Source organism: Dothidotthia symphoricarpi, assembly GCF_010015815.1.
Source record: "Dothidotthia symphoricarpi CBS 119687 unplaced genomic scaffold P153scaffold_8, whole genome shotgun sequence".
NCBI classification, from domain to species: domain Eukaryota; kingdom Fungi; phylum Ascomycota; class Dothideomycetes; order Pleosporales; family Dothidotthiaceae; genus Dothidotthia; species Dothidotthia symphoricarpi.
Window position 1 is genome coordinate 1,028,563 of NW_022985015.1, and position 18,615 is coordinate 1,047,177.

At 53.8% G+C, this 18,615-nt stretch overlaps 10 protein-coding genes across 10 annotated transcripts; 8 read left to right on the forward strand and 2 right to left on the reverse strand.

Annotated features, from left to right (window-relative positions):
• Positions 1 to 801: 801 nt before the first annotated feature.
• Positions 802 to 1,835, forward strand: P153DRAFT_288490 (polyubiquitin; the record flags this gene model as incomplete). Its single annotated transcript, XM_033663599.1, has 3 exons — positions 802 to 823; positions 885 to 1,112; positions 1,168 to 1,835. 3 exons carry the CDS (start codon positions 802 to 804, stop codon positions 1,833 to 1,835), a joined length of 918 nt encoding a protein of 305 aa, XP_033524910.1.
• Positions 1,836 to 2,208: 373 nt separating this feature from the next.
• P153DRAFT_366108 (Aldo/keto reductase) lies at positions 2,209 to 4,116 on the forward strand. The gene is made up of 5 exons (XM_033667974.1): positions 2,209 to 2,407; positions 2,464 to 2,614; positions 2,677 to 3,083; positions 3,140 to 3,206; positions 3,262 to 4,116. The coding sequence occupies exons 1-5, from the start codon at positions 2,379 to 2,381 to the stop codon at positions 3,640 to 3,642; spliced, it is 1,035 nt and encodes a 344-aa protein (XP_033524911.1). The 5' UTR covers positions 2,209 to 2,378; the 3' UTR covers positions 3,643 to 4,116.
• A 1,224-nt stretch (positions 4,117 to 5,340) lies between these two features.
• P153DRAFT_289102 (uncharacterized protein) lies at positions 5,341 to 7,880 on the reverse strand (the record flags this gene model as incomplete). The annotated part of the gene is made up of 2 exons (XM_033663632.1): positions 5,341 to 5,441; positions 5,495 to 7,880. 2 exons carry the CDS (start codon positions 7,878 to 7,880, stop codon positions 5,341 to 5,343), a joined length of 2,487 nt encoding a protein of 828 aa, XP_033524912.1.
• A 648-nt stretch (positions 7,881 to 8,528) lies between these two features.
• P153DRAFT_220235 (uncharacterized protein) lies at positions 8,529 to 9,296 on the forward strand. The gene has a single exon (XM_033662620.1). It carries the CDS (start codon positions 8,771 to 8,773, stop codon positions 9,239 to 9,241), a length of 471 nt encoding a protein of 156 aa, XP_033524913.1. The 5' UTR covers positions 8,529 to 8,770; the 3' UTR covers positions 9,242 to 9,296.
• Positions 9,297 to 11,239: 1,943 nt separating this feature from the next.
• Positions 11,240 to 11,845, forward strand: P153DRAFT_395932 (uncharacterized protein; the record flags this gene model as incomplete). The annotated part of the gene is made up of 2 exons (XM_033671438.1): positions 11,240 to 11,499; positions 11,555 to 11,845. The coding sequence occupies 2 exons, from the start codon at positions 11,240 to 11,242 to the stop codon at positions 11,841 to 11,843; spliced, it is 549 nt and encodes a 182-aa protein (XP_033524914.1).
• Positions 11,846 to 12,210: 365 nt separating this feature from the next.
• Positions 12,211 to 13,709, forward strand: P153DRAFT_289069 (terpenoid cyclases/Protein prenyltransferase; the record flags this gene model as incomplete). The annotated part of the gene is made up of 2 exons (XM_033663630.1): positions 12,211 to 12,662; positions 12,728 to 13,709. The coding sequence occupies 2 exons, from the start codon at positions 12,211 to 12,213 to the stop codon at positions 13,707 to 13,709; spliced, it is 1,434 nt and encodes a 477-aa protein (XP_033524915.1).
• Positions 13,710 to 13,799: 90 nt separating this feature from the next.
• On the reverse strand, positions 13,800 to 14,012 carry P153DRAFT_288805 (uncharacterized protein; the record flags this gene model as incomplete). Its single annotated transcript, XM_033663613.1, has 1 exon — positions 13,800 to 14,012. A coding segment is annotated over one exon (213 nt), but the record flags the coding sequence as incomplete, so codon positions are not given.
• A 62-nt stretch (positions 14,013 to 14,074) lies between these two features.
• P153DRAFT_220274 (uncharacterized protein) lies at positions 14,075 to 15,428 on the forward strand. The gene is made up of 2 exons (XM_033662621.1): positions 14,075 to 14,650; positions 14,698 to 15,428. Exons 1-2 carry the CDS (start codon positions 14,440 to 14,442, stop codon positions 15,150 to 15,152), a joined length of 666 nt encoding a protein of 221 aa, XP_033524917.1. The 5' UTR covers positions 14,075 to 14,439; the 3' UTR covers positions 15,153 to 15,428.
• A 1,900-nt stretch (positions 15,429 to 17,328) lies between these two features.
• P153DRAFT_375260 (uncharacterized protein) lies at positions 17,329 to 18,075 on the forward strand (the record flags this gene model as incomplete). The annotated part of the gene is made up of 2 exons (XM_033669572.1): positions 17,329 to 17,353; positions 17,606 to 18,075. 2 exons carry the CDS (start codon positions 17,329 to 17,331, stop codon positions 18,073 to 18,075), a joined length of 495 nt encoding a protein of 164 aa, XP_033524918.1.
• An 89-nt stretch (positions 18,076 to 18,164) lies between these two features.
• On the forward strand, positions 18,165 to 18,605 carry P153DRAFT_220285 (uncharacterized protein). Its single transcript, XM_033662622.1, has one exon. It carries the CDS (start codon positions 18,253 to 18,255, stop codon positions 18,544 to 18,546), a length of 294 nt encoding a protein of 97 aa, XP_033524919.1. The 5' UTR covers positions 18,165 to 18,252; the 3' UTR covers positions 18,547 to 18,605.
• Positions 18,606 to 18,615: the final 10 nt, after the last annotated feature.

The window sequence follows — 18,615 nt, forward strand, 5'->3', positions numbered from 1 at the left end:
GCAGCGGTCAGCGTTTGCACGCTGTCAAGACGCAATGAGTTCGCCAAGTCTCCGGCTTGTTGCGTCAAGCCGTGTCTAGACAATGATCATGTCGTCAGCGATGCGAGGATGAGTTGTCCGTGTCGGCTCTACTCTGATCCAGCAAGCGTATGCGGGTGCGCGCCAGTTTCCATGGTTAACGTGTCACATCGTGTACACGATGCAGAGTCGGCCGCAGGCCTGCCTCGCGATACCGGAGGGCGTTCCAAAGTTAGTGGCGTTGTGGTACTGGGCGCTCACTCATTGAATGCGCGGATTGCTGGAGGTGTTGGGAGTGAGCACCGTGGAGGCCTACTTGCCTGTTTTGATAAGACATGTCACATGGATCAGGGCGGCGATAACAAAAAGCGGGGAAGCCGTTGCGAGCATGCTTCCAGGCCATAGCGACCTAAGCATGCTCTACGATGAGACAAAGGAAGACAAAGTTCCAGTACCAGATGGAGGGTGCGAGCTGCTACACTGGCAAACAGCAAAGCGAGTGGCAATTGTCCGCGTTCACCGCGTGCGGTCGAACCTACCCGAACCTTCCCTATCGATCGCATCCTGACCGGACGCACGGACCCACTTACGCCATTACTCACTCGCCTTTGACCGTCACAGCCTCAGCTTTGCCGCCTACGCCTGCCTGACTACATATAAACCCTCGCCGCCTCTCACCCTCCGTCTCTTCTTCATCCTACTCTCACACCACTCAACCCACAGCTCCACACACACGCTGCACGCACCACACAACCACACAACTTAGACAGCACATCCACAACCATGCAGATCTTCGTCAAGACCCGTAAGTAGCGGTCACCGCCACCGTCTCCCAGTTGCGCCCCAGTTTGCTGACAGCCTCTCAGTCACCGGTAAGACTATCACCCTTGAGGTGGAGTCGTCCGACACCATCGACAATGTCAAGTCCAAGATCCAAGACAAGGAGGGCATTCCCCCAGACCAGCAGCGCCTGATCTTCGCCGGCAAGCAGCTCGAGGATGGGCGCACTCTGTCCGACTACAACATCCAGAAGGAATCGACTCTTCATCTTGTCCTCCGTCTCCGTGGTGGTATGCAGATCTTCGTCAAGACGCGTAAGTTGCCACTCGCTCGCTGCATGCTTCAACTTTGTACTAACCTCATCTCCAGTGACCGGCAAGACCATCACACTTGAAGTCGAGTCTTCCGATACCATCGACAACGTTAAATCGAAGATCCAGGATAAGGAGGGCATCCCACCTGATCAGCAGCGTTTGATCTTCGCCGGCAAGCAGCTCGAGGATGGGCGCACTCTGTCCGATTACAACATTCAGAAGGAGTCTACACTGCATCTCGTCCTGCGCCTGCGCGGTGGTATGCAGATTTTCGTCAAGACACTTACTGGCAAGACCATCACGCTCGAGGTTGAGTCTTCGGATACTATCGACAACGTGAAGAGCAAGATTCAGGACAAGGAGGGTATCCCTCCGGATCAGCAGCGCCTCATTTTCGCGGGCAAGCAACTGGAAGACGGTCGTACGCTCTCAGACTACAACATCCAGAAGGAATCCACACTCCACTTGGTCCTCCGTCTTCGTGGTGGTATGCAAATCTTTGTCAAGACCCTCACTGGCAAGACCATCACCCTCGAGGTTGAATCAAGCGACACAATCGACAACGTCAAGTCGAAGATTCAGGATAAGGAAGGCATTCCACCTGACCAGCAGCGTCTTATCTTTGCTGGTAAGCAGTTGGAAGATGGCCGAACACTCTCGGACTACAACATTCAGAAGGAGTCTACCTTGCACTTGGTGCTTCGTCTGCGTGGTGGGCAATAAGCGCATTATGGTTTGATGATTGAATTCTGGGCATGGCGTTCACGGGCATGATCATGACCTACGGGTCAAGGTTCTGACGACTGGATTTATTCGTAGTTCACACGGCTGTCAAACAGCTTTTCATCAATGCAATCTGCATGCCTACGGGCTCTCAATAACGATTCTTGCGCTTTGATGATGTACTTATTTATGACGCTCTAACCCGGTTGATCACTTTTACTATGTTCCTACAACCACAACACCATTAGTCATCGATACAGCCGGCTACTTCTCCCGAAAGCGACCACGTCCCGCGTTGCTGAGCACCTTCCGTGGCAAATTTAGACAAACCCCTCATCTGACGCAATGAACTCGGACTTTAGCTATATCCCCGAGAGAGATGCAGATGCAGGTCGAGCTATCGACAGCAGCACATTATGTGTCTATATAAGAGAACGATCAGCCGGTCTTGTATGAAAGCTAGAGGATACGAGCTTCATCGTTGCATTTAAATCAACACAGATAGGACTTTTCTAAGTGCACAGAGAACCAAACAGTATCACAATGACTGAGAACAAGATGGAATATGTCAAGTTGGTCTTTCCTCCATGGATGCAATGAGTCGGCACCCGGGCTGACGATAGCATAGGTTGGGCAAATCTGGCCTCAAGGTGTCGAAGGTCATATATGGTACCATGAGTTTAGGTACTTCGGAGTGGCAGAAGTGGGTTCTCAATGAGGAGGAGAGTCTACCGTTGCTTGAGCATGCATACAAGTGCGGTATCAACACTTGGGATACCGTAAGCCTTCATCCTCTCACTTCCCTTTCCGAGAACAACAAGCTAACACCACCGCTCCCAAGGCCGACGTATACTCCCACGGGGCCTCTGAACGCATCGTCGGCAAAGCTCTCAAGCAATACAACATCCCGCGCTCCAAAGTCGTCATCCTCTCAAAATGCTACTTTGGCGTCGTTGAATCGCAACCTGGTCTGCCCATTGCTAGCTGCAACACCAATGACGGCGATATGGTTAATCAGGTCGGGTTGAGCCGCAAGCACATCTTCGACGCCGTAGAGAGGAGCGTCGAGAGACTGGGCACGTACATTGACGTGCTGCAGATCCACCGTCTGGACCGTGACACGCCTCGTGAGGAGATCATGAAGGCGCTCAACGATGTCATCGAGAAGGGGTGGGTGCGGTACATTGGCGCGAGCTCCATGGCAGCATGGGAATTTGCTACATTACAGCATATTGCGGAGAAGAACAAGTATGCTTGGAAACCCCTTCATGTTGTTGATCAAGATGCTGACCAGGACTCTTTAGTTGGCATAAGTTTGTGTCCATGCAGAACTACTACAACCTGATCTACCGCGAGGAAGAGCGCGAGATGGTACGTCACCTATCCTGATCATTTTCGGCCGATCAACGCTCATCTCTCCCCACAGATACCCTACTGTCAGGACACCGGCGTGGGCCTCATCCCCTGGTCGCCCATTGCACGCGGCGCCCTAACCCGTCCCTGGAGCGACCGCAGTTCCAGCCGCGCGCAGACCGACAAGCCGCTCACAGCCTTGATATACAGCCGGGAGAACAAGATCGACGAGACGATTGTCGGGCGCGTCGAGGAGATTGCCAAGAAGCACGGGGTGAGCATGGCGTGCATTGCGACGGCTTGGTGTGTAAAGAAGGGCGTTGTGCCTATCATTGGGTTGAGTAGTAAGGAGAGGATCGAGGAGGCGGTGCAGAATGTGCTGTTCAAGTTGAGTGATGAGGATGCGAGTTATCTCGAGGAGGCGTATATGCCGAAGACGAGGCAGGGGTTTTAGACGAGAATGAATGAGAAGTTGCTATAAGAGATGCTTTACTCGGTATCTGGGTTGAGGACGGATGGCGGCCACAAAGTAAAAACGACGATGACGTGGAATACATGTTCAAACACAATCCATCGCCTGTCTTCACACTCGCAAACTGAACAGTTGTAACATACCAGAACATCAAAACATATGAACACAACAACGACTTACAACAACCACATCTACCCCTCTTGCTCTCTCACCCAAAACAGGATACCACCTTCTCCTCCTCACCCTTCCACCCACTCTCCCAATCAATCGAAACACCCAAGACAACCCAACATATAAGTCTCACGCCCAAATCCACATCAACGAGAACATTCCCGCTCCTACACTTTCCCTCCCCACTCCCCTTCCGGTCACCACCACACTACCCGTAACCCACAACCCACTTACCCCCACCCTCCCATACGACCCTATACATACACCCCCCACATCCTAGCGCCAGGCACAAAGGGCACAAAAAAAGCCCCGCTCTTCGGTCCACACTCGGACTCGGGTACCGTAGATCAGGTTACATGTATGCATGTACTTAGTTAAGCGGGTGTGGGTCGACGGGGGCGGCACATCGGGAGGTGGAAAAGCGGTGAAGGGAATTGGGAAGATTTTCCTTTTTTATGGGATGGGATGGGGTGATTTTTCGGAGTGTTGGGAATGGAGAGTTGATTGTTTGTTTATTTGATTGTTTTTATTCACGGGTAGGGGTTTGCAGGGTGCATGAGATGGAAAATTATTGTGGAACGTTTGTATTAGTGAGCTTTATTGCTTTTCCCCTTCTGTAGTCAGTATGTGAGAAAGAGAGTGAGTCTGAGGAACCATCCATCCATCTATCTATCAATCCAGCAAGCCCGAACGCTTCGAAGCTTTTCGAGACGGTATTAATTGTGCACAGGCACAGGCACATGCATAGGAATATTGGAAAGATGTAGTTCCGAAAATGATGGAGTTCGATATTGCCTCCCAATTTTGTGGCCCCCAATCCAACAACGATAGTTCATAGATACATATGTGATGTTGAGACTGTAAAGAGATAAAGAGGAAAAAAGAACGGGATGCCGCCGCAACTTTGCGACATCCATGAGTGGGTCGTGATGAGAGAGAAAAAGAGGTCCGACTCGCCCGCTATGCCAATAACACAATCATGAGAAGTAAACAAGGAAAGAAATGTCAAGAAGGAGAGGTATTAACCCATTCATACACATCAACAGATTAGATTGAAGTATGAGGGGGAGCCATCTGTGGACCTTCGACAGTGTGTACAAGAAATGCAGGGTATCCAGGAGTGCCATCCTGTCCTATCCTGAGAGAAGAAAAAGATAAAAATTTGTCGTGGCCATCGTATCGTGGACCATCGTAAGCCGTGAGTTAAAAGCATCGTATAAAAGTCGTCCGGTCGTCGCTCGCAAGGAGTGTGTCGCATAGTTGGATGACAGGACCGGGTTGCTATTGATGACTTGGCAATCCGAGATGCCGGGGAATCGCAAAATGCAGAGGTCGTTCATCGTTTTTTGTTCTAGTCGTCAGCCGTTGGGTGCACGTAAGTCGTGGATCGTTTGAGTCTGTGGGAGCAAGCTGCTGGATGTCGGTGATGAGGGTGGTGATTTGAAGAATGTGAGGTTAAAGTATATGCAGCCTGAAAATAGAGGTGAAGATGTAGTCGAGGACAGATCTCTAGTTCGCTCGGATGACAAGTTTCGAAAGGAACTTGTTCGACAATGAGTCAAAGTCAGTGCGATCGAACTTGCAATCGCTTCGCGATCGTAGGTACGTGTCTGAGAGTCGAGTTAGTTTGTGTTGATTTGAAAGGACAGCATATCAAACATACCATATTTAGTAACATGACCGCGGACCTCAGTCATGGCGTCGCACACAGCTGCGTTGGAGTTCAGGAGGTGGTGGTGTTTGCGGGAGTCCCACTCGGCGAACGAGGGAAGCTTCTGCGAGATGGCGGAGAACAGGCCAACGATGACACCTACTGGTGTACCCTCCATGTCGCTGCAGAACTTGTTGACGGCGCTGTGGTCAGGAACTCGGTAGTTGCAGTCGAATTGTATCAACTCCCAAACCGCCAAGAGGATGGCAGCAAGCATGAAGATGGTAGGCCAGTTCTTCAGCTTGTCGCCGCTGTAGACGGATTGGTAGAGCGAAGAAAGTTCCTCGAGAACATCCTTCTGCAACTCACGCCATGCATCGGCGAGAGCACACTTGACCTGGAAGTTGATCATGACAGGCGCCACGGTCTTACCGCAGAACTTGGACTGCTCATCATCAACCTTTCCGAGAGTAGGCTCCTCATCACCGAAGCCCTCGACCATGGTGACGTGCATGGTGAGATTGTAAGCAACAACAAGCTTCAATGCCTTGCGGATGACGGGAAGCTTCTCACGCTGGTAGAAGCGGTAGGCCGTCTTGAGGAGCTCGGTGACGAAGAAAGTACCCTCGAAGTACTCGTCGACAAAGGCCTCGAAGCCACCATCGATGTGGCGGTCAAGATAGTCTGAAAGCATAGCGCGGGAGATGCCTTCCATGCCAGCGGAGAGCTTGGCAGTCTCGATCTCGAAGTGGAGGCCGTTGATGCTCTCGTGCCAGTCGACGCCAAAGCACTTCTCGTCACGAACGTACACCTCGCGAGCCATGATGGGGAGGTAGTGGCCGTAGCCGTGGGTGACGTAGATGGGACGTTCTTGTTCCGAGAAGCCCTTGATGTTGCCGATGGAGAAGCCGAGGCTGACATGGCGCTCATAGTCGGCCTTCCAGTCCTTCATGAAGTAGGCAATGTCCTTGATGTCAATGCGCGTGCACGGAACCTGCCAAAGACGGGCGTGGGATGGCTGGCAGCCGGCGCACGGATCACCCTTGTCGCACGTCTTCTTGAGGAACTTGCACCTCAGACAAGCACGGAGTTTACGGATCTCGTGAGCCTGCTGTCGCTGATCTGGCCTGAGGGGCCCGCGTCTCCTGCCCACTCGCTTCTCGCCAGTGGCGTCCTTCTTCGTCGAGTGTGCTGGGGTCTTCTTCACGATCGTCTTGGCTGGCTTCGCTCCCATGGGCGTCGCGGCTGTGACGGGGGACTTCCTGCGGCGGGCGGGCGGCGAGCTCACGGCCGACGAGGAGGGGGAGGTCGTGTTCGAGGTCGACTGCTTGATGACGAGGGGCTCGACACGTGCCATTGGCGGGCTGACGGACTGGTTGGGCGAGATGTAATTGCGCGCAAAGTCCTGGTCGTCCCTGGGCAGGCCGTGGGTGTGGTTGCAGCCGTCCGAGTGCGAGTGCGAGTGGTGCGAGTGGTGCGAGTGGACCAGCTCGAGGTGGTTGGTCTCGGACTGCGGCGAGCTCATAGGGAACTGGATCTCCTCGAAGCTGCTGAACGAGTGGGCCGAGCGCGGGACGTCGGAGTGGTTCGAGTTGGACGAGTCGGACTTTGTGCGGATGTGCAGCGACTGGGCGGGGTTGAAGATGATGGCCGACGTGTCGGAGAAGTCGTACGAGTTGCGGTGGTTGATGTCGACCCAGCCGTTGTCGCTGCTGGACAGGGAGCGGATCTCCATCCAGCTCTCGCCCGGCGAGCCCGTCGAGACGCTGGCGGGGGGCATATTGGCGGCACCCGTGTAGTCCGGGGCGGCGGGCATGGCGGTGAACTCCTGCTGGAAGTCGGCCATCTGGAAGGGGGCGCCGTGCATGGTCTGGTGCATGCCCATGGCGGCCGGGGTCATGATGTTGAAGGGCGGGTTCATCGACATGGAGTTCATCAGGGCGGCCTGCGGGTTGATGCCAAAGTCGACGGGCGAGTTCTGCAGCTGGCCGCCGAACGTGGCGTTGTAGTCGGCGGCCATGGCCATGGTGCCCTGCGAGTAGGCGTCGTTGAAGCCGTCGGTCGTGTTGAAGTTCATCCACGTCGCCAGCATCGGGTTCATGGGCTGCATGGCCGCGGGGAAGCTGAGGCCGACGGTCGAGAGGGGCGACATGGCGCCGGTCGTCGCATGGAGGGCATTGTGGGCGCCCGACGAGGCAGCCCCGTGCAGGCGGCGCTGGTCCTGGTGGTGCTGGTGGTGTGCGTCGTGCTGCGTGTGGTGGTGCATAGTGCCCGGTGAGAGCGGCAGCGGCCACGTCTGGGTGAAGTCGTACGGCTGGCGGTTGGGGTCGTAGTTGGGGTCGAAGCTGCCGTCGACGCCGTACAGGGCGCCGTCAAAGTCGAGGTGTTGGTTCTCCATGTTGGCGGAGCAGAGGATGAGGATCGAGGGTTCGTCGCAGCCGCTCTGAGCAGGCTGGTAGCGGGCGGTGAGAGGGAGGACCGGGTCTGAGCAAGTCTGACCAAGGCCAGGGCAGCCGTCGACTACTAAATGGAATGGCGGTGAGGGCGATTCGTCTGGGCACGCCAGCCCCCACATCCGATGATCTGCCTGAGCCAGTCCGTCTTAGCGCCAGAAGCGCTGCAGCGGTCCGTACGAGCAGCGCCGCGACACCACGACGCCCTGCTTTTCTGCCACAAGTGGGCGAGGGTTCCCAGACGGGGCACAGTGGGAGCCGCGCGCTGAGTCGCCGTGCTGCTGCACTTGCTCGAGGCTGGCGGTGGTGCCTATGCAGCACTGTGTTCGCCCACCGCGTGCACTGACAGTGGATGTGCTGATGCACTGACGGTGGATGCACCGATGCACTGCTGCACTGAATGGCTGGCTGCACCGACTGCCTGCCTGCCCACTGACTGCCTGCCTGCCCTCACTCCGGCTGGCCTGGTTCAACGCCCGCTGACGCCTTACCTGCCGCAGCCACTCACACTCCACACAGCCAGGTGGTGCAATCACCGCTCCCATCTCGGCATCTAGCATCGCCAATCGAGCCGACCCCTCGTTGCTTATACCCGACGAGCGTTGGAGACGGGGGTCCAGATGGGATCAGCATGCGGAGGCAGGGACACGACGAAAAACAAAGCATTCAACGTTGAGTCGCCTCTCGTGCCTGCCTCGTACCCGTGAAGTGCTATACATCTTCATAAACACACGCCGAGCATCGCCGCCGAAATACCTGCCTCGACCACCACTAGAGCACCGCAGCGTCACGCCCATGCTCCTACCCGTACTAGGCGAGTCCAACAATATAATCCATGACTGGTCCGTCGATGCCATACGAGAGCATCGACGGACATGCTACAGCCCAGCCATGCAATTTGCCTCACGCGCATGTCCTGCCATCTACACAGTACCCTCTACCTCTCCAACTGTCAACCCGCCAAACTCGCCGAGAGGCCTCACCAGACAGTCTTCCGTCATCGTACGTTCGTCGAGTCGTTCAGAGCGAGACAGGCCCTGGCTCGTCTCCACACGCTTGCTGTGCTGGCCACCTCTCCCATGAAGGAACCGCTCTCGCCCGTTTGCTGCTTCGGCACGACGTGCATGTCAACAGCACGTTCTGTCCAACCCCGTTGCGTTGCCACTCGTACCACCCTGACCAATCCCTTGCACCTGCTTTTTTTTTCCTCTTCCAAAGAGGTGCAGACGTTTCATGTACTACTTACCATACAGCCTGTCGTGCGTTGGCGCGCGTCCCATCGCTTGTTCTCGGCAGCGTAACATGAACCCACAACGCCCTTCCCTCTTGCAATATACATGTGGAGTTTGTCCCTACCTACATGGCACCGCTTGCGTAGCAGCTACGTGACAGGGATTTCTTGTGACTGTGTTCGCCGTATGCTTCGTTTGACCTAGATACCTACCTACATTAAGTTTCTTCCCCCAGCGATGCAACGTATGTCCTGCTGCAACGTATGTCTTGCTGCAACGCATGTCCTGCAGCATCTGCTTCCGAATATTGACCGTCGTGCATCGCTCCGGACACATGAGTCCGGACACGTACACTCACGGTCGTCCAGTTGCAGACCTGTTCGGCATGATTCGCATTAAAGTTACAGATCTGGTCTGGGCGCCGTGCTTGCCGGCGCCGTACATGATCGCGTCCCTAACTCGGCTAACAAAGCTCGATTGCCGCTTTCGTCCCATCCCCCATGCAGCCTGGGCCCGGCTGCGCTGAAGCAGACTATACATATTAGCACTGCGCGGGTAGGGAAAAGACGAATTCGAAAGGATGCTCAATTCCAAAGAGTGTAATGCACTAGGTGCGCTGGTGAGGGCGTGGGCTCGGTGCTATTCCTTCGCACTGACGGAGTACGGTCGTTTCGTCCTCAACAACACCAGCACCAGCACCAGCACCAGCCCACAATACGGAGTCAAGCAAATAGTGAACCACTAAACCACGCAATTCGCAAACATATCTCCGGCCAGGGTCAAGAAGAGCCACCGTCTGTACCACAGTAACACATCGCTGCCAAGCTGCCGTTGACGAGTCAGAAGTGTTGGGCGGAGTGACATGCACGAGGGTCGCGACCGAAGGCAAAACAGTCTCGTCGTGTCTGGGCTGCGAAGGAGAGGAGAGAGCGGTGTGGAGCGGATGGTCTTTCCCTGTGGAGTTGACTATGTTTCTGTTCACCGGAAGACCTCTAGTTTAGTTGTACTACGGTGTAAGTACGCTGGGATGACTGAGCAACTAGGTAGGTAAGTGTAATGTCGTGTACGTCATCATGCCATCTAAGTTACTAGCAATAAACATGGTGATTGTTCAACTACTACCTATTCGGTGTGTTTAGTGTTGGTAGTACAATGTAACTTCACGTTGCGAGAAGTACATCCATCAGCTGCCGTGATCAAGTTATCTCATCGCCTTCAATTCACCTCCTCAACAAAGTTCTGCATATCTATCTCGTCGCCAAGTTTACCCATCGCATGAACATGTCTTGCACTCGTTGGGTAAATGCATGGTACGCGCAGAGCAGAAGGTGATGGTCGTCGATCAATCTCCACATCAGACTCACCGCGATGCCGATCTACAATAGCTCGCTGTATCTATCTGGGGTGGTTGGCTTGTGCTGCTGATCCCGTTGTAGTATTGTATATATGCTACATTTGGGGTTGCGGGCTGCCTTTGATGTGAGATGAGAGAGAGTGTGGTGGTTTTGTAGCAAGGATTCTGGGAGGCGACTTGCTGAACAAAACGCCAGTGGTTGCAAAAAGGAAACATTATGCCCACGAGACATACTGTGTGATCGTCTGGATACGAATGGAAGCAAGTCCATAGTAGGCTTCGGTCGGGAAGCTGTGGTGGAAGCGAGTATTGGAAGTGTAGGTATTGTATATGCAGTGGAATAGAGAACATCTGCTAAATGGTGATGACGACGCAATACAGCCCGAGAGTCTCTAGAAGCATTGGACGGTGCCGGCCAAACAAACCTTTGCTGTAGTACAACGTGACAACACTCATACAGGTACCTATGTCGATCCCAAGATGCGGAGAAGAAGACACGACGCCATCGGACTTCGGCTCCACACTGCATATCCGGGGACTGATGCAACCCATTCTGTGGGAGAAAGAGCAATGTTTACGAAGAGTAGGTGCATATTCACGCAACGTTTGATATATAGAAGTAACGGCCAATGGTCTTCTGCTCTTGACGTTAACTGAATACGCCTTACCTTCTCATCCGCTCTTCCACTCACAGAAACCCTCAAACAACAAACACAAGATGGCACACATCGGTGCTCTCCCCAAGATCCACCGCTACATCACCACCCATAACAATGACGGCAAAGCCATCTTCAGCAACGCTTTCGACGAAGAGAGCAAAATGAAGCCAAACGACGACGGTATCGCATTCGCACTCAGCTACACTACCAAAGGCTTCCCGGTCGACCTAGGCAGCGACAAGGACCTCGATGTATACAACACAAATCTGAAAGACGCGCCGGGACTTGTCGTCTCAGGCGGAACAGTGCTCCGTCACGTGTAAGCAGGCTCTCATCACAAATAAGACATTTACTAAGCATGACTGCACCTCAAGCGACATCCCCCCACAAACAGAGTGTAAGATGCACCGAACTGTTAGCTTGGACTATGGATGCGTTCTTGAGGGCGAGGTTGAGCTGCTGCTGGATAGCGATGAGAAGCGGATGATGAAGCGGGGTGATGTTGCGATCCAGAGGGGGACGATGCATCAATGGATTAATCACAGCAAGACGGAGTGGGCACGCATGCTGTTCGTGTTACAGGAGAGCAAGCCATTGGAGATTGCGGGACAGAAGTTTGGCGAGGATTTGGCGGGCATGCCAGGCGTGCGGTCGTCTGACTGAACGCGTCGAGTTCGAGGTAGGCGGGGAAGCGAGCATGGAATACCCATCAAAATCACTGCCATGCCAAGCGGTCCCAATCAGGCTTTACACGTGCTGCTCCACTTCACACATCTTTGCCCCATGATTTGCGCCAACATAATGAACACTCCTTGAAAACTCCATCCGCCCTGAGTGATGAGCGCACCGCAATCCATGACCATGACATGATTCCCTCCCTTTCGGCAGCCGCCCACACACACGAACAATAGTAACCACCCCACCTTTCCACCCCCCCGCCGCAAAAAAAGCCATTGTTCGCAACAGCCACACGCAAATGCCCGCTCACGTGCCCACCAAATCCAAACACCGAAACGTGCACATTAAGAAAATGGCTCTCCCCGTGCGGTCTTCCGCTCAAGCGCCTTCCTCCCGCCTGCAAGAAATCATCGCCGAGTCAGAGCGCATCGAAGAGTTATCGGATTCCGAGGGCGAGTACGAAGACATGGGCACCGCTACCATGGAAGAGCAGGCCAACATTGCGTATCTGGAGAGTGTGAAGATGCCGATAAGAGATGGACTGGAGACGGCTACGTCGAGACTGCAGGACGAGACGCTTGATGTTGTTCTGCCGTTTTTGGAGGGCAATCCGCATGACTTCCCGCTAAATGTTTATGGCTTGCCGAAACTTCAACGGAAGAGTCATATTGCTATGCTGGAGATGGCGCTGGGAGACTACCCGGCCCCGTTTGCTATGATGGATGCATCGCGACCGTGGATCATCTATTGGGGGTTGCAGGGCTTGTCGGCTTTGGGGCATGATGTGTCGAAGTATCAGAAACAGTAGGTCGGATCTCAAACAACCAAATCTGGCTTTGAATCAAGAACGCACATCTGACTCTTCTCAGAACAGCACACACATTCTCTCTAGCACAACACCCTGAAGGTGGGTATGGAGGCGGCTATGGCCAACTCCCTCATCTCGCATGTACTTATGCTACTGTGCTCTCCCTTGCCATGGCCGGGGGTGAAGAAACTTACGAGTCTATCGACCGCAAAGCCATGTGGCACTATCTAGGCCGTATGAAGCAAACAGATGGCGGCTTCACTATGGTTGCTGGCGGCGAAGAAGATATCCGTGGCGCCTTCTGCGCTGTCGTCATCCTCTCCCTCTTGAACATCCCCCTCGACCTCCCCCCGGATGCACCTGCGCGCGCCAACGGGCTCACTACCTTCGTCGACAATCTAGGCGACTGGGTATCCAAGTGCCAGTCCTGGGACGGCGGAATCTCTGCAGCGCCAGGAAACGAGGCACACGGTGCGTATGCCTTCTGCGGCTTAGGGTGTCTGTCGATCATTGGTCCACCAAAAGAAACGCTGAACAAATACCTGAACGTGCCGCTTCTGATTCACTGGCTCTCCTCCCGTCAAGCTAGCCCAGAAGGCGGCTACAACGGTCGCACCAACAAGCTCGTCGACGGCTGCTACTCCCACTGGGTAGGCGGCTGCTGGTCTCTAGTCGAAGCCGCGACCACACCCGGGCTATGGAATCGTACGGCTCTCGCGCGGTACATTCTCTCTGCCGCTCAAGACAAGAAGGGCGGGCTTAGAGACAAGCCTGGCAAGCACTCTGATGCGTATCATACGTGTTACAACCTGGCTGGCTTGAGCCATGCTCAGCACAAGTACGTGTATGATGAGGAAGTGAACAAAGGACTTGGGAGTGGGAACCTGGGGGCGCCGTATCACTGGAAGACGGAGGGGGAGTTTGAGCAGGACGACGTGTGGGGTGAGGAGGATGTAGTCAGGGGTGTGCATCCCGTGTTCATCATTCCGTACAGGGCGGTGTATGAGTGCAGGAGGTATTTCGAGGAGAAAGAGAGCTTCTGAAGAGCCCGTAGGTAGGCGACATGAAATTCAAAAACACTCGTTCTGGTTCTACCTATGCCTTTCCTCGTCCTTCGAAACAAAGGGTGACATTCAAGCGTCCATGTACACCACCAACGCCGGCCCAGCAACCTTCGGTTTCGCAAACGCTTTGATAGCCGCGTGCGCCTCGCACCCGTCGTCGTAGAACGCCATGTCCTCCTTAGACGCAAACACCGTGCGGCACACAAGCGTGTACCCTTGGTTCCGCGGATCCTCGTGTGTGGGGCTCGCGGTCGCTGTCTCGATGTACGGTTTACCGTCCTGAAGCGCGAATTAGCTCTTGCACGCACACACACTCTCGACGCTCTTCTCCGTGCGAGGGTCTTTTTTGTGATTATTCGTGGGTTAACGCTCATGCAATGTGATATGCACGTGCGATGGCGCGGTAGAGCGGGTAACTTATGCATGTCTCATTCGAGCTAGATATCTAGGTACGGAGGTTTGTTGTGAATAGGTAGGGAAATGTGGGGGTGGTGTTACTTTGACGGCGTCCCGAGTCAGGGTCGAGTATTTTTGTATCAGCGTCTGCATGTCGGCGGCATTGGGGAGCTTGAAGAGGGTGATGCGGGCGATTTTGGACATGGTGATGGGTTGGAACTGGGGATAATTGTGGAGAGGCAATATTGATAGTTTGGGAGTGGTGTTTGTGGGTGAATTGGAGCGGCTACGGGGTTGGGGACTTGTGCTGTCTATGTACATGCCAGTTCGGATGCCAGTTCGGACGTGGGAGGAGAGCCAGAGGTGGCGGAATATCATCTTCGGGTGCGGAATTACGACGACATTTTGGTACCGGAATGTATTGCTTTGCTTTGCTTTGCTTTGGTCATCTATCTTCGAGACTGGACACCGGTATGTGACTTGGGATCACGATGTGCTCAAGAGCAGAGCACATGAGAGTGGGGGTTTGGAGTTGTGATGCTGGTTAGCCTCACCCATTGGGTATGTGGAGTAGCGGTACATGTTCTGCTATTTTGGTACGAGCGTCATTCTCAGGTAAATAAATGTACGCGGGATATTGCGTCGTGCCAATGTTACACAAAGGACCCTTCGTCAGACACAAGGGTGGGTAAGCGATCCGGACCGTTCCAAACCCCCTGCGACTGCCCGTGCTGCAGCACGTCTCATATGTACACAGTAAGACTGACGAGGTTTGTTGTGGTTGGCGATGGTCGTGGTTGGCGAGGCGCTCGAACTCGTGGGTCTTCACAGGAAAGAGACCGATTCGAAGGGAGCATTTATCCACGACATCCACACTTTCAATGGCGAGGCTTCATCTTTTTCATGTCTCATGTAATGGCAGTGAAATACCGACAATCTCGTTCGCATCTGCCATTGTTGCCCCTCTCGATCGTTCCAAGTTGCCACGCAAGCTGCATTCTCTCACCGCCATTCTCCTTTCTATAGTTGCGCATTGCAGATGGCGCGAGCGCCTGTGGCCGGTGCACCCTCGCGTCATCCCCAGATTTCCTGGTCGTGCAACCGACCTGTGTCGCAGCGCTTGCTCTCTCTCTCGACGGGGTATCAGAGCAGCCAACTGATTCGCCTGGAGTCCATTGTCCAGCCTCTGTCCTCCCGTTAGTGGAGAGTTCGCGGTGTCTTTTCGTCGACGCCTGTAGGCGCAATTCCGTTCCTAGCCTGCCCAACACAGACCTCACCCAGGCTTTGGATTGACTTGAAAACGAGGCCGTTGTCGTACGAACCTTGGTCCTTCATAGACCGCCGCTCGTTGTTGAGTGTCCCTGGCCTATCGAGTGTCAAGGTCCTGTGCCGTGGTCCACTTCGTAGCTTTTCCGTTGGCGGCGTTGCTCGGTGTCCGCACCAGTTTAACGCTGCTTCAAGCGCCGCTGCCGGGCTTGTGGCCTCGTACAATCAATGCCAGTATCTGCAGACGCCTGCTTGTGTTGCTTTAATGCGATTTACCTGAGAGCCCTTGCTTGTAGATAGTTCTCTGCATGCTAATTAAACCAACCTGCAGCATTGCTGACAGAAATTGAGGCGGGGAGCAGCAACTCGCCTATCTCAAGTTGGCAGGAGCGGCTGCTGGGATCTCTACCGATTCCCTAGAAATTTCCAGATGGCTGGTCGTTCGCCAAGCAATATTGCGTCAAAGGCTCTTCAACCTCAACCTCTCAACACGTCCTGTAATTGACCTCCGCAACAGCCTACTCATGCCCACAGGCATGCCTTACAGCTAGCAGCCGTTGGTCCTTTGCCTCTTTTGGTCGCGGGCGCAGATAGTTCGACGTCCAGAGTATCAAGCGTCTTCGACAACGCATACATGCATGAGGAGCACGGTCGTCCAGGGCGCAACGACAATCGTGGTAACACCACGCCAATCGCCCTTCCTAGTCGGTCGATTCCAGCAATCAATCGACGTCCTTTGCCTTCAGGCTCCTGTCGCCGGGTAGCCTGCCACTGCTGGTATGACGCTCCTCGGCTTCAGGCCGTCGTGTTCTGCATCTGTTCGTAGTCACGATAGCGTGTCAATCCACAATCCATCCTCCGGTAGGTAGACCCTCGTCCTCCAGGCGCGACTCCCGCGCTTTCTCCTGCGGTGGATACTAGTCAGCTGTTCGCTGTCCCAGTTTTTACTGCACCAGGGCATGCACGTTCGGTCTGATCTCCAGTTCTGTTCGCCATGACCCCGTATCATCATAACATGGACGTCCACCGTTCATCCCGCCAAGCGATACTCAATTAGCTTACAGGACACCACGCAATGGCCAAGGCATCACTTTGCGCGCTTTCTCCTCACCGGAGAGCTGGGTTAGTAGGTTCCATGCATTCAGCTAGTACAGGCAGATGCTGCCTTGTCTCGCTGCGCCGGACAGAGTACTGGTACCTTGTTTTATGCCTTTGTAACAGCGGCGCTTCAATATGCCGATCTAAGCTTCCAGCCTCGACGAGCGGGTCACAACAACTAGCACCTATCAAGAAGCCGTTTGCCGCGCTACTACTGCAGGATAGTGGCAAAAGCGAAGGATATGCGCATTGGCGACGACCGGTGGAGCTGTGCCCTTTTGAGGGTTGAGTCTTTTTCTAGCTAAAATTTTGGAACCAGTCCCGGTTGGCGAAAAGTCATGACAGCACATCAATCAGTATGGGTCTCCCCTTCAGAACCACAACAAGACCCGCATATTGTTCATTTCTGGATGTCCAATTGCACTCAATTCCCAATGACGGGTGAACCTCGCGCACTTGCATTGTCTGAGATGCCCACTGTACTCGGCTACTGCAATAAATTACAACCCATCCCACACTAGAGGCATGAGGCCCGCCAACTCGTTATACATCCTGCAGACCCCTCTTCCGTGCTGCTGTCCATATCGACAACTCTTTACTCTCCGGTACAGCTGTCACTTCTTACTTTGACAGTTGTCAGCGCCTGACAAGCATTCGCCGTCGTACCACAGCAGCCACCAACCCTTTTCACAGTCTGATATCGTCGCCACCAACGAGCGGTTGCCAGTTCAGCAAAACCCTGCATCGCTCCTTTCCTGTTGAGACCTACGAGTCTGCATCGAGAACCAATATCGGCATCAATTGCTCTAGCACTTGACAACAACCTACTAAATTCATCATGTTTTACGTCATGTATCTCACAGGTATGCCGTTGCGGTCTCGTTGTATTTGTCAATCCATAACGCTACATGGTTGAGTGTTATGGTACCTGCCTAGGATAGGCCGAGCCTGTGTTCACGGGCTAGAGAAGCCGGGGGGACCTGTTCCTTGCGACTATATGTTCATCTTGCATATCATATATCATCGTGTGGTGAACAAAACCACCAGTCACGGCCTGAGCATTCTGGAGCCAAAGAAGTTTTCTCCAGTAGTTCGTTTACTAATCACGATTGTAGGCCTCTGCCAACGCCGCCACTGGCCAGAACCCATGTTCCAATCGTACCGCACTCGTTACGGCTATGGATGTACTGTTCGGGTAAACAACAGGGAGTACTCTACGGATGTGGACTACGAATCGGATGACTTGGCGAAGAACGCTGCTGCCACCCGAGCATACATGATCTGCCGCAACTTCAGCGTCAATGACGGCAGATGCCCTAGCCAAGGAGGTGTCGTCCAGGGGCTTCCCGTGGCTATCGGTACCGGAAGGAGGGACACTTGCATCTCGCAAGACTACGACAGCGCCAGCAACTCGAGTGGCGGAACCAGCCCACGCAACAGTGACTGCGGTCTTGACGCAATGGGACGACGAACCAGCAAAGTCTCCGTATCACCATCAGTATCCAACTGCTATTGTGGCCGTGGAACTGTTCGTGCTTACGAAAGATGCACAAACTGCCTTCGCGAGGCCGGATACGCATGCTGAAACGGTGACACATACAACCCCCTATACCCTATACGCACACATCGGCGTCGGCGAAATCGACACCATAACGACTCAAAATATGAAGCAAAAGACTTGACGAGCCCAGGCTCAGCGATACCACTACCACGACTATCACGAACTGCATCTCTTTCGGAAAGGACGGGTTTCTCAACACCTATGGTCTCCTGTTCTCTCTATTTCTTTCTATTGGCTTCGATGTGTTCGATCATTCTCCCCAAGTATATCTTGGGATGTATCACGACTATCCATACCTCTCGTTGGTTTAGCCTCTTCTTCTTTATTTCTGGCTGCATAGCGACGGCTTCTGGAGCGTTTTTAGCGAAAAACTGTGCTCTCTCGGGTTGGCTACCTCTTATTGAAATTGCAACTGCCTTGATGGCGTATTGTTTTGGACGGCGATTTAGCAAAAGCGACAAAAAGATTACGACGATGGGCTTCACGGCCTCATGACTATATTTACGACGATTATGAATTCTATTACACGTTCTCAACTACAATAATTTGCAAAACACAATATGC

What these genes read in the sequence shown, in the direction of transcription:
- P153DRAFT_366108 (XM_033667974.1), top strand. Translation starts at nt 2,379, where the DNA reads ATGACTGAGAACAAGATGGAATATGTCAA. An exon ending in GTATCAACACTTGGGATACC is followed by an intron (nt 2,615 to 2,676) that starts GTAAGCCTTCAT and finishes ACCGCTCCCAAG; the next exon opens with GCCGACGTATACTCCCACGG. An exon ending in CATATTGCGGAGAAGAACAA is followed by an intron (nt 3,084 to 3,139) that starts GTATGCTTGGAA and finishes AGGACTCTTTAG; the next exon opens with TTGGCATAAGTTTGTGTCCA.
- P153DRAFT_220235 (XM_033662620.1), top strand. Translation starts at nt 8,771, where the DNA reads ATGACTGGTCCGTCGATGCCATACGAGAGCATCGACGGACATGCTACA.
- P153DRAFT_220274 (XM_033662621.1), top strand. Translation starts at nt 14,440, where the DNA reads ATGTACATGCCAGTTCGGATGCCAGTTCGGACGTGGGAGGAGAGCCAG. An exon ending in CAGAGCACATGAGAGTGGGG is followed by an intron (nt 14,651 to 14,697) that starts GTTTGGAGTTGT and finishes GGGTATGTGGAG; the next exon opens with TAGCGGTACATGTTCTGCTA.
- P153DRAFT_220285 (XM_033662622.1), top strand. Translation starts at nt 18,253, where the DNA reads ATGGTCTCCTGTTCTCTCTATTTCTTTCTATTGGCTTCGATGTGTTCG.